The following is a 14237-nucleotide window of genomic DNA, read 5'->3' as shown; positions in this document are numbered from 1 at the left end:
CGAAGGGATCTGGGGAGAGTTCTTCCCCGATTCGAGGATTTAGTCTAAACCCTAAAAACGAGGGGAACAAGAAGGAAAATCAGGTGAGTACAGGTGATACAAAGCTTTGGATTGATGTTATTCGGGGGAATCGGATAACGAAGAATGGCAAAGCTTTATCGTTTGTTGCTCCGAAGATCGTTAATGGAACGCCTGTGGTGGAAATTGAAGAGAAGGATGTTGCGACTGAAATTAGGTTTTGGGAGACGTCTCTAATCATGTATGCGATTGGGGGTAACTTGAGTATGAACGCGGTGAAGAATTACACGATGAAGGAATGGAATTTTGTGAAGTTACTAGATATGTTCTACAATGATGAAGGTTACTTCATACTGAAATTCAAGACTGATGAGGAACGAGAAGCAGTTTTACTGAAAGGACCATACACTATCCGCAACATGCCCATGGTGATTATGGAATGGAGGCCATATTTCTCGATAGAGAGAGATATGCTAAGAACAATTCCACTGTGGGTAAAACTCCCGCAATTACCTATCCAAATATGGGGGGAACGTAGTCTTGGCAAGATTGGGAGTGTTATAGGTACCCCGTTGTTTAGTGATGAATGTACTGCTGGGAAACTCAGGGTTACATATGCTTGTATCCTCGTGGAAGTTGATATTAGACAGAAGCTTCAAGAGGAAATTGTTATCAACTATGAAGGTAATGAGAGAAAGCAGAAAGTTGAATATGAATGGAAGCCACAGTATTGTGAGAAATATCAAAAAGCTGGGCATGTGTGTCATATGGAGAAGAAACCTACAGTGAAGATATGGCAGAAACGTATTGAGAAAGAACAAGGTGAGCCAAGCCAGTTAAATGAAGCTAATCCTGAAGAGGACAAAGAAGAGAAAGATATGGTAAATGTATCTAAGGAAAAAGAAAAGACTCTGGTTCATGATGGAGAAGATGGTAGCTGGACAGAAGTTCTGAAAGGAATAAGAGATAAAGGTAAGAGCAATGTTGAATCCTTAAAGCATATCTTTAGTAGTAATGGCTTTAGCACCCTAGGAGAACGGAATGATCCTCTGATGAAACCCTTTGAGGTTACATGATCATATCTTGGAATGTGAGGGGGCTTAATAAAGCAGCTAAACAAAAAGAGATTTGCTCCCGTCTCTTTAAGCTACAACCTATGATTGCTATTTTGATTGAAACTCGAGTTAAAAAGAAAAAGCTGATAATTGTAGGAGAAACATGAGTGGTGGAAATTGTATGACAACTATTGTAAGCATGCTAATGGCAGGATATGGGTTATGTGGCAAGATAGTAGGGTTAAAATTCAAGAGGTGTGTAAGACAGACCAAATGATGCATTGTGGGGTTTATAATATGGATGGTAGTTTTCAGCAGTGGCTCACTGCTATGTATGCGTCCAATCAGTTAGAAAAAAGAAAGGTTTTATGGAAGGACATAAGTAGAATTGGTGCTACTTAGCAGGGGCCTTGGATAGTAATGGGGGACTTCAACAATGTCCTGGGGTTCCAAGACAGAATTGGTGGCACCGAGATTAGAGAAACTGAGTTCATTGATCTTAGGAACATGATGGAGGATTCATGTTTATTTGAGATGGTCTGCAAATGAGACAACTTCACCTGGTATAACAAGCACTCTGTAGGAGCAATCTATTCTTGCATTGATAGAGTGATAGGTAATGTGGAGTGGTTTCAAAATAACAAAGATAAAACATTGCATATACTGGAGCCAGGGGTGTCTGATCATGCCATGTTGTGTATCAAAGGTGAGTAGACAAATGATAGGAAGAGAGTTGGCTTCAAGTTTATTAATGCAGTAACTGAGGTTGAGGGATTCATGGTAGAGGTTCAGAACAATTGGAGGAGACAGATCCATGGCCAGAATAGCCAGTTGATGTGGAACAAACTTATGAGGCTTAGACCTATTATAAGGAAGCTTCATAAGCCCCTGATGAGTATTAAAAGCCAAATTGAACAAAAAAGAGCTCAGCTTAATGAAATGCAGAGTCAATTAAGTCATGATAAGATGAACCCTAATCTGATCATGTAGGACAAGAGGTTAACAGAGGAGATTCTGAATCTAAATGATGTAGAAGAGGAGATGCTGAGACAGAAAATGAAGATTGACTAGATAAGGAAGGGTAATGGGAATAACACATACTTTTATGCTGCTCTGAAAAGTAAAAAACAATCATAAAAAGTTAGTAGACTGTATAAAGATGATGGGGAGATTTGTGATACCCATGAAGCAATTGAAAAAGAAATCCTGGATTTTTACAAGGGTCTTATGGGGGCTGCTGATAATACACTGAGAGGGGTGGATGTTGTAGCATTGAGAAGAGGTAATCAGCTGAGGAGGGACCAAAGAGAAATGTTGGTTAGCCCTGTTAGTGAGAAGGAAGTGTGGGAGGCCATAAGGAGCATAAGGGACCTTACTGCACCAGGAATTGATGGATTTGGGGCAAAGTTTTTCAAGTACTCTTGGCAAGTAATCAAAGAAGATATGCAGAAAACTGTGAATGCTTTCTTTGAAGATGGTGAACTGGACATCAGGCTTAACAAGAATCTAGTTACTCTTATTCCAAAACATGATAGAGCAGCTAGTATTAAAGATTTTTGCCCTATCTCCTGCTGCTCAACAGTGTATAAAGTGTTATCCAAGATTATGACTAATAGAATAGGTAAGTGATGGGGAGTATTATCAGCAAGAACCAAACTGCCTTTGTTCCTGGACAGAAAATACATGATCACATCCTTATGGCTTATGAGCTTGTTAGAGGGTATAATAGGAAAGGAGGGATGCCTCGTTGTATGGTGCAGATGGACATTAGGAAGGCTTATGATTTTGTTGACTGGACGGTTATGCAAAGTATTATGGCTGAAGTGGGGGTTTCCTAGGAAATTCGTTAAATGGATTATGATGGCAGTTACCACTGTTTTGTACCAATTTAACATCAATGGTAGAATATCTCAGAGTATGAAGGCAACTAGGGGCTTAAGGCATGGAGACCCAATCTCTCCTCTGCTGTTTGTGATCATTATGGAATACTTGCACAGAAAAATGGACTGTCTGAAAATAAATCCTAATTTCAGGTACCATAGTAAATGTGAGAAGATTAATTTTGTAGATCTCAGCTTTGCTGATGATCTCCTGATGTTTTCCATGGGTGATGACATTTCGATTCAGATGATGATGGATTGCTTCACTGAATTTTCTTTGTCAACAGGCCTTCAGGTTAACCCAAGCAAATGTCAGCTTTATTGTGGTGGTATGGATGATAGGGATATTAGCAGAATTGAAGAGATTACTGGCTTCAGTAGAGGTGGATTACCTTTCAAATATTTGGGCATTCCTCTCTCAAGTAGAAAACTGACTTATATACAATGTATGGCCCTAGCTGAAAAAATTGGTGAGAAATTGAAACATTGGAGCTCTCACCTTCTTAGTTATGTTGGAAGAGTGCAGTTTGTCAATAGTGTGGTGTTTGGTTGCGCTAACTATTGGATGAGTTGTCTGCCTATGCCAAAAGGAGTAATAAAGAGATTGGAAGCTATGCGTGGGTCTTACGTTTGGTCTGGTACAAATAGTATAACTCGTAAGGCACTAGTGGCTTGGGAAAGGGTCTGTGCTCCTAAGAAGTATGGAGGCTTGGGGATCATTAATCTCCATTTGTGGAACAAGGTGTGTTTGAGCAGGCTGCTGTGGAATATTATTAGCAAAGCAGATACGTTGTGGGTCCGATGGGTGCATATGTATTATGTAAAAAATGCAGAGGTAATGCTCATGGACATAAAGGAGAGTGGGTCTTGGATCCTTAAAATAATTCTAAATCTGAGGAATGAGGTTAGGATGTTGCATCAGTGGGATAAGCTTCAGCAAGGTGAAAAATTCAAACTCGAAATCTGTATAAAGAGTTTGTTCAGCATTACCCTAAGGTATATTGGAGCGCTATGATATGCAAGAATAGAGCTAGGCCTCGTGCCGTTTTTATGCTATGGTTGTCTTGTCAGCATAGGCTTGCTACGAAGGACCGGCTGGCTAAGTTTGGTGTTAACACAGATCTTAAATGTGTATTCTGCAATTGCTATGAAAATAGTCAACATTTGTTTTTTGATTGCAGCTATACGAATAAGGTGTGGACAGAAGTGTTACGTTGGCTGAACATTAGACATAATGCACAAGGTTGGAATCAGGAGATTCAATGGCTGCTGAAAGTTTACAAAAGCAAGAACTAGCGTGGACAGTTTGTACAGATAGCTGTAGCCAGGCCCGACCCTATGCCTGTGCAACCTGCCCCACAGCACAGGGCCTCAAATGGTTGGGGGCCCCAAATATCTATCTACATGTTAAACTGTATATATTACTTTTAAGAACATGAGACAATGATAACAGTAGCATAGTGATTGATTTGTTTTTCTTTCCAACAGAGGAGGGTTTGATCCTTCCAGTTTTTATTTTTTTAATCATATAGTTTTATTCAACAATAAACATTTCATATAGCTCAAGTGCAAACCGTGAATTAACCCTTTAGCTATTAAGTTTTATGAATATTTTATGTTAAAATAATATATGTTATGGTTTGTTAATTTCTTTTCATTTTTTGATCGAAATATGTTATATACTTAAAGATGCTTTATTTAATTTATCAATATATTTTTCAAATTCTTTCCATTTTATTTTATTATAGGCCCTATTGTTAAAATAGAACAGGGCCTCTAACCACTATGGGCCGGCCCTGGCTGTAGCGGAAACAATTTATACGATTTGGTTAAATAGAAACAATAGAGTGTTTAAAAGTGAGTATAATGATAGACATATAGTGGAAGACATTATAGAAAAAATTGTGAATAGAGTTTGGGTGTTTCCTAAGTATAGAGATAGAATTGCTCAGCTCTTGATGAATTAGGTTGGTGTATCCTTATTAGGGGTGGCAATTGGATCCATGAAGCTAAAATCCATCCAATCCATCCACCAAAAAATCCATTCAATCCATCCACCAAATAAAAATTAAGTTAATGGATGGATTAAATCCATCCATTTATATACATGGATGGATCCAATCCATCCAACACATTTTGATAAATCCAATGGATTATTTTTATTTTATACTTTAAATGGTTAAAATTTTTTTTTTTAAAATAATAAAATATGAAAATACAAAAAATCGAGTTTCTTCAGAAAATTGAAAAATCGAGTTTTTTTTCCGAAAAAACGAAAAAATCGTATTTTTTTGGGAAAAATGAAAAATCGAGTTTTTTCTGAAAAACGAAAAAACGTGTTTTTTCTGAAAAACGAAAAAAAAACAGGTTTTTCCGGAAAAATAATAAAGTCGAGTTTTTTTTTAGAAAAACGAAAAAATCGAGTTTTTTTTTCAGAAAAATGAAAAAGTCGAGTTTTTTTGGGGAAAATGAAAAAATCGAGTTTTTTTCGGAAAAACGAAAAAAGCTGAGTTTTTTTTTCAGAAAACGAAAAAATTGAGTTTTTTTCGAAAAAATGAAAAAAGTCGAGATTTTTGGGGAAAATGAAAAAATCGAGTTTTTTTTGAAAAAACGAAAAAAAATGAAAAAATTCGAGTTTTTTTCGAAAAACATAAAAAACCGAGTTTTTTTTTTTGGAAAAACAAAAAAAAAAGTCGAGTTTTTTTTTATAAACGAAAAAAATTGAGTTTTTTTGGAAAGACGAAAAAAAGTCGATGTTTTTTTGGGGAACACGAAAAAATCGAGTTTTTTTTTCCGGAAAAAACGAAAAAAGTCGAGTTTTTTTGGGAAAATGAAAAAACGAGTTTTTTTCGAAAAACGAAAAAATCGAGTTTTTTTTTGGAATAACAAAAAATCGAGTTTTTTTCGAAAAAACGAAAATTCAAATTTTTTCGAAAGAAAGAAAAATCAATTATTTTTCAGAAAAACGAAAAAACTATTTTAAAATACGTGAATTATTATTTTTATGAAATTTTTTTAATTATCTTTTGGATGGATGGATATCCATCAATTAGAAATTTGTTAATGGATGGATTGGATGGATTTTATTCCTTAATGGATGGATTGGATTGGATTTATATTTAGAGAGTTTAATGGATTGTAATGGATTAATGGATTGGTTTGATCCATCCATTAAGGATCCAATCCATATCCATCCAATCCATCCATTTTGCCACCCCTAATCCTTATCCTAGAGGTGGTTTCCATTTCTTGTAGGTTATTGGTTATAGTCGTGCTTTGGGTGGCGAGTGCTGGACCCTATGGGTCGCTTTGTACTTAATTATTTTTGGAAATATATATAATTTCTTATTCTTCCAAAAAAAAAATGACCTTCATTTCTGAGAAACAATCTATATGAAATAAATTTTTTTAATTTAGAAAAGTTATATATTTATAAATTTTTGTGAATAAAATGATAAAGATTAGAATCCAATCAAAGAAATTATAGAAATTAAAAGTTTAAATATTTATAGTATGTTATGATTGGAAGAGATTTAGTTTTTAGAAAGCAACTTGGTTTTATTATTCCATGTTTATAATAATTTATAAGATTTAAAATGTCAAATAAAAATGTTTTAAGTAATTTAAAATTAGTTTGTCAAAATAATAATTTTTTAAAATAAGTTTTTTTAGAACCCTAGATTAGTTGAGGTTATTATCTATTACAATAGTGGATTGATATAATTTTAAATGATTTTAAGTTTTTCTATCATCAATTTTCATGTTAGAAATTAATAAAACAATTATGATTTTTTGTGGTAAAAATAAAAGCATTAATTTTTTAAACCAGAAGTTCTAGAAATTTTCCTATTTAGTTTATAAAAAAGTTAATGTTTTTTATTTGGCGCTCATACTATTATAATGATTCAATATGTAGTTAAATTATTAATTTCCTACATATATTTGTTATTTCATATTTAATTATTATTTTCTATAAGATATCAATTTGATTGTGTCTTTAGTTAAATAAAATTATATATATGAGCTCTTTTTGGTAAGGCATTATTTTGAGCTTATGTCTTATAGCTTATACGCTCATATGACAATTTAGACATGTTTGGTAACGGTCTTTTCATCACTAGCTTATAGCTTATTTTACTAACTTATAACTTATTTTACACACGCTATTTCAAATAGCGTTTTAACTTATACCTTATAATTTTTTCTTCCTTTTTTATCCTTATTATTTAAGCATAAACTCATTTTTATCCTTTATAATTTATTTTATTTTCAAATTAAATAATTATGTATTAAATATCTTTTATGTCATTTTACATTTATATAATCAATGCAGTTTATATAAATGTTTGAACAAATACCTTTAATATGAGAATAGGAGTGATAGAAAATTTTAGATAATATTAAGCATCCAGTAGCTTTCTCTATGTCTTTTTGTCAAGAACTCTTCATCTACCAATCTGAACTACGATCCAGTGGTTTAGTCTGTATGCAGGGGCTTTACTCAAATATCTCAGAGTTTCAATGTGAAAACTCCGAGTGTTTCTTTGTATCTTTTCTTTTGAGCTTTTAGTGATGGGTTTTTAGGTTTCTTCTGTAACAAAGGGTGGCTGTCGATTTTTTCTCCCCTTCTGTTCTAGGGTTTCTCAACTTTTATACTAGGTCTGCCCTCAAGAATTGGAAGGAATAAAGGTTTAAACAAAATTGGAATTTAGGTAATTCTGAACAATGTTTTTTTTCTTCTGATTTCCTATTACTGTCTTTCCCTTTGGGGCAGCAAACTTTGGGCCCTTAGAGTTTAGGTTTAGGGACTGATTTTACCAAACACTTCCATTAGCTTATCAGTTCAGTCTCAACCATCAGTCATAAGCTATAAGTTATAAGTCATCAACATAAGCAGTAAGTTATAAGTCATCAATTACGATTATTATTTGCAGACGGGATACGATGCATTGTGGGTTCCTGAAATAACAAAAAAAAATATAAATCCAAATAACACCTTTAAAAACAAAACCGAGAAACAAAAACAGCGCGCATCAATGACATCATAAAGCGAAATTGAAGAAGAAGAAATGGTTCAATAAAAAAAATAAACTCACATATAAGAATTGGACAATGCATTGATCTCTTCATGTGAGTTCTTCTTATTGAGGTTGCATTTGATGTGCATTGAAAACATGTTGATGTGTAAAAAATCTTATCGAGACTGCATTTGATGTGCATTGGAAACATCCTCATGCGTGTGAAAGAGTGTATGGAAAAACTAATTTCTTTTCTTATTATTATAGCAGAATTTTTTGTCTATTTTTTACTAAAGAATCCCTCCATATCCTTCCATTAATAAATAAAATAAAAAATTTAATATAAAAAATTAATAAAAAGATAATTATTTTTTAAATAAAACATTTCCTTTTTTAAAAGTCTGTAAAATATGAGAATTAATGTGAGCATGACCCTTGTCAAAATTGTCCAAAAACTCATTTTTACTTTGTTATTATGTGTGATATTATATATTGATGATTTTATATTACTACATTTTTATTAAAAAAGATTTGGAATCTGAAAAAAGAAATACAGAATTTTAGTAGCACCTCTTCTCCATAATCACCGCTTAAAATTCTTCCCCAAATAAAAATTCAGTCCAAAGTATGATGAGAGCAATACTCCCCCACCATGGATGGTTTGAAAAAGTTATTAGGCACATTCTCTCACGGGAAGAATAAGAATGAATAAAAATAGTTAAGTACCTTTATTCCCCTTTTTGCACTTTTTTTTTTCATTTCTAATATTTCAACCTAATAGTTTGCTAATAATGCAAAGGGATGCGCATGCCTTCATTCTCGCTGGTTATGGCTGATGGATGTTTCAAGGAACAAATTGTTACTCTTCTCACTAGCTGGTTATGGCTGATGGATGTTTCAAGGAACAAATTGTTACTCTTCTCACTAGCTTTGTAAGGTTGAATTAGGTCTTTTCTAAATCTTTAGAATGCATGATATAAAATCTTTTCTAAATCGTTAACTTAGCAATTATTTTACCTTATATAAAATTTTGAAGTTAGAAGAAAAAAAAGTGGTCTGATTTGGTTTTTGATTGAGTACATGCCTCTATTGATTGAATGATTTAAATGCTAATGTTTCATTTTTGTTGACAGAAGTTGTAAAATGTAGATAATATGGTTTAGGCTCAAGGTATCAATCTAAATCTGTCCTAAACAGTCAAGAGTTATGTGTGTATCCATCTTTAGCCACATTCTTTGTGTTTGATTTTTGTGAATTTAATTCTGTTAAATATGTGTTCATTCATTACATCAATTACATATTATTTTCTTATTATTCATACATTGCATATAAATGCATACAATATTAGGAAGTCTGTTACTTATAATCAATACTAACTTATAAGTTATCCACTTATCGGTCATCGTTCGATCAAAATTGTGTAATTTTTAAGAACATGATCTCAATGGAGAGAATACTAAACTCATAATTTTATTATTTAGAACGACTATGTTGGTTATATGAAAGTATAAGTGAATAAAAAATATGTAAACCTTAAAAAACAACCAAAGGAAACAAATAATAATACCAACTTGTGAATTAACACCATACATACACAGTTACACTTGAACCATAATAAGGCTCTGAATTGAATGTAAACTGTTTTATTCTCAAATAAAACTTTAATACAAATTAACCATAACAATATTTAAAAATATTCATAGAAAAATTTCAAAATGACTTTAGCCAGAAGCTTAATAGACTGCAGGTGGAGATGAGTTATAGAGGTAGGGATGATACGGAGGAGGTGATGAAGATGGAGGAAGTGGAAATTTGTAGTAGTATGGAGGAGACGGTGAAGGCGAAGGAGGTCGCGGTGAGTTTTAGACATATGGTGGAGGCGGTGATGGAGAAGGAGGGGGTGGAGACTTGTAGTAACTTGGTGGAAACACATCGACATAAGGAGGTGGTGGTGATTTAGATAGTGGGGGTGGAGACTTGTAGTAACTTGGTGGGAATACGTCGACATAAGGAGGCAGGGGTGGAGACTTGTAGTCAGTTGGTGGGAATACGTCGACATAAGGAGGCGGTGGCGATTTAGATGGCGGAGGTGGAGACTTGTAGGAACTTGGTGGGAATACGTCAACATAAGGAGGCGGTGGTGATTTAGATGGCGGGGGTGGAGACTTGTAGTCAGTTGGTGGGAATACGTCGGTATAAGGAGGCGGTGGTGATTTAGATGGCGGGGGTGGAGACTTGTAGTCACTAGGTGGGAATACATCGACATAAGGAGGCGGTGGTGATTTAGACGGCGGGGGTGGAGACTTGTAGTAACTTGGTGGGAATACGTTGACATAAGGAGGCGGTGGTGATTTAGACGGCGGGGGTGGAGACTTGTAGTAACTTGGTGGGAATACGTCGACATAAGGAGGCGGTGGTGATTTAGACGGTGGGGGAGGATACTTGTAGTAATTTGGTGGGAATACGTTGACATAAGGAGGCGGTGGTGATTTAGATGGCGGGGGTGGAGACTTGTAGTCAGTTGGTGGGAATACGTCGACATAAGGAGGTGGTGGTGATTTAGACGGCATTGGTGGAGACTTGTAGTAACTTGGTGGCAATACCCCCACATAAGGAGGCGGTAGTGATTTAGACGGCGGGGGTGGAGACTTGTAGTAACTTGGTGGAAATACGTCCACATAAGGAGGTGGCGGAGATTTAGATAGAGGAGGTGGCGACTTGTAGTAACTTGGTGGGAATACGTCCACATAAGGAGGTGGTGGTGATTTAGACGTCGGGGGTGGAGACTTGTAGTAACTTGGTGGGAATACGTCGACATATGGAGGCGGTGGCGATTTAGAAGGCGGGGGTGGAGACTTGTAGTAACTTGGTGGAAATACGTCGACATAAGGAGGTGGTGGAGATTTAGATAGAGGAGGTGGCGACTTGTAGTAACTTGGGGGGAATATGTCGACATAAGGAGGTGGCGGAGATTTAGACGGCGAAGGTGGCGACTTGTAGTAACTTGGTGGGAATACGTCGACATAAGGAGGCGGTGGTGAAGATGGTGGCTGTTGTCCTTCATGACTTGGTGTTGTTGGATAGTAGTTGTTTGGTTGGCTTTCATAGCGAGGCTTATAATCATCATCAGCAGAAGCTACATGGCTTGCAATTAAGCAAAATGCAAATGTATAGATTAGTAGAGGCCAATGCCTCAACCCTATTAAGGTTCCCATATTCTCTAACTATGTGTATTTCTGTACTTTGTTCTTTGGAAGAATGTTTGCTGGTTATTGTGATTGCTTAAGTTTGTCTTAGAACTGTTTATATAGTGTTTGCCCAAGCGTAGATTATAAGATTTTTTAATTTGTCTAAATATTATAATAATGTTTTAAATTATATTAGAGTTACGACTTTCATGGATGGTGTGCATCATATCATATACCTATTGTATTTAAAAACTGATGTATTAGTGTGATCTTCAAAATAAATGAGTAAATAATTTCTACAATTCCGATTTAAACACAGTCAATGAAGAAAATAAGTGATATGATAATGGCGTGGTAACATTGAACAAGTTTTTATTTAGATAAAAAAATCGCTAAGCACTACTAATAGCCTCCGGTGTGATACAAATGATGACTCTTGTGATTAATTTTTGTTATTTCTACCAAGCAGCCATATTTTTCTTAAGTTTAAAAAAGAAAAAGTTGCATAGTTGATATATTTTCTTATGCCACTATTGTTTGGTGAATTATTAGATTACTTCAGCTCAATTACTTTGTCAATATAGGGCCGTTTGTTTTGGTTTTTTTTAAAAATGATTTTTATAGTGTTATCAAATCTTGCGAAAATTTTTTTTACAAAGAAATTTTTTATATAAGTTTCAAATGAAAAATCTGTTTGAATAGTTATTCTTAAAATATGATTTTAGTTATTTCATCTATTTATGGGAAAAAAATTTGAATATCAAAATTTCAAAAAATCATTTAATTTTGAAGCTATTTCAAATAGATTTTCATAAAAATGATTTTTGAAATACAACTTTTTGAAAAAATTATGATTTTGACTAAGTTTTGGTCTTCAATTATGTATGTTTATGTTATAGGATGTCAAATTAAGTGTTTCATTTTAGAAAAAACGAATATAAAAAAACTTGTAATATTTTAAAAAACGGTTTTAAAAAATCTATTTTCAAAAATACAAAGAAAAAATCCATTTTTTTAAAGCTGAAACAAACTGGCCCATAATTACTTGGTCAATATGATACTATATATGATGGCAAATAGATATTTATATATAAATATATGTATGCTAGGAAAATTGAATTGTGTTGGTGTATTATATAGTTACTGTCTTTCTCAGTCGACCTACCACGTCCTCTCTATATTATTTTTGTAAATCTTGTAATCACTGCCATTGTATTGCCCTATTCTTTAAAACAACCATGATCATTTAATAAATCTTTGATCTGTTCCATCATGATTTCAATGTGGGAAAGGTTTGAAATATTAATTATATGTTATTTCTTTTGTTGGTGTACTAGTAATTTAATTTGTTGGTGTACTTGCAAGTTCAATTTAAATAAACGTTGGACGGAAAATAATGTGGTAGTAATTGTGCCAATAAAAATTAGAATGTGGTGATTCTTTTGACTTGGACTTTGACAACAAGTTGGATTGAGATTCTTTTGACTTGGACTTTGACAACAAGTTGGATTGAGTCGGCTTTGGCTAATATGCATAAGAATTTTACTTATGCATCATGCATAAGTCTACATAAGTCATTGGATCATGTTTTTAATCCAGTATTGAGTATTGAGTGGTGAGTATTGAGTATTGAGTAATAACAATTGATGTCTAGAATTTGATCCAATGATCCAAGGGTCCATAATAATCTATGCATGGTGCATAGATTTTTTTTCTATGCACGGTAACTACACCCGATTGAGTCGTTCATATTGGGATCGTGTCGTTATCAGATAATTATTTTGATTCTCGCTTCAGACAAAGAGATGAAATAGTATTGATGGATTTAGTCAGTGTCGCTCTTGTCTTATATGACTTGATAACATCTCTCTCTAGGTTCTCCGAGCTGCTATTTCATGCTTCGTTTTTAAATTTCTCTATTTTCCCTCATTCTTTGTGTTTTGTTTCTCTCTTAATTCTTGATTGTAATTTTTATAGTGAAATGCTATAAAGTTTGTGTGGTTAGGATTAGAGATGGCAAAATGGGTCCGGCCCGTTGGACATTACCCATTTTACACGCACATTTGTGCGGGGCGGACCAAGATTTTAGACCATCACCCTCTAGTGTGACCGCTCCGCTCCGCCACGCTCCATTTTTATGTGGGCTTTTGCGGGCATGCGCATTAACATAAATTTTGCATTTTTAGGCTTAAAAAGTGCAATATCCGTGGGCTTAGCCCGTCCCGTCTTCACTTTTTTGTACAGTGGGATAAGGCTTTAGGCCCGCACCCTCAACTATGACTGCCCCGCCCCGTTTTTTTGCGGATTTTTTGCAGGGCGGACCTAAACGAGACAGTCATGCCCGTTTGTCACCCCTAGTTAGGATGATTTCATCATGAATTAATATTCTCTATGAATGTTCGAATTCTTTATTGAAACAAACAAAATATGAATACATCAATAGTAAACACATCTAAAAGTATGAGTTTAAGTAATAAAAATAAGGTATGATAAATTGTCATTACAACCCCGAAATTAAACTTTCCTTGTCATCAAAATTCTATTTTAAATTTACATAAAAAATAAAATATTTTAGTCCCTACAAAATTTTTATGTATACAGTTTTAGTTCTTGATATTTTTTGAAATTTTGAAAATTATTTTAATTACTATTAAACTTTTAAATTTTTGAATAACTTTTTTCATACATTTGTTAAATACTACAAAATGTTTCTTTACCAAAATTTAAAATTTTTTAAAATGAGAAGAATTAAATATAAATTTTTTAAGAGAAAAGGGGTGATGTACTGACAGTGTAAAATATTTTTACACTGTCAACCAATCACCACCCATGTATCTAATTAAACCACTTTTTTTATTTAAAAAAAATTAATGACATGGAACATTTATGATTTTCTATTGGATGACAGTGTAAAACTATTTTACACTGTCAGTGCACTACCTTTTAACTCATTTTTTAAATTTCAAAAGATAATGATAAAATTAATGAAAATTTCAACTTTAAAATTAAATTTTGAGTTTTTTTTTTATAAACTTTTTACAATATTCTAAACATGTCTGCAAAATAATCATTCAAAAA

At 33.8% G+C, this 14237-nt stretch overlaps 1 protein-coding gene across 1 annotated transcript; it reads right to left on the bottom strand.

Moving 5' to 3' along the window:
* Positions 1–9550: 9550 nt before the first annotated feature.
* Positions 9551–11226, bottom strand: LOC131640025 (extensin-2-like). The gene has a single exon (XM_058910443.1). It carries the CDS (start codon positions 11184–11186, stop codon positions 9834–9836), a length of 1353 nt encoding a protein of 450 aa, XP_058766426.1. The 5' UTR covers positions 11187–11226; the 3' UTR covers positions 9551–9833.
* Between the last annotated feature and the right edge of the window lie 3011 nt (positions 11227–14237).

Source organism: Vicia villosa, unplaced genomic scaffold (assembly GCF_029867415.1).
Source record: "Vicia villosa cultivar HV-30 ecotype Madison, WI unplaced genomic scaffold, Vvil1.0 ctg.002896F_1_1, whole genome shotgun sequence".
NCBI lineage: Eukaryota > Viridiplantae > Streptophyta > Magnoliopsida > Fabales > Fabaceae > Vicia > Vicia villosa.
This window is presented reverse-complemented; position numbering and strand designations above follow the sequence as displayed.

What these genes read in the sequence shown, in the direction of transcription:
- LOC131640025 (XM_058910443.1), bottom strand. Translation starts at nt 11,186, where the DNA reads ATGGGAACCTTAATAGGGTTGAGGCATTGGCCTCTACTAATCTATACA.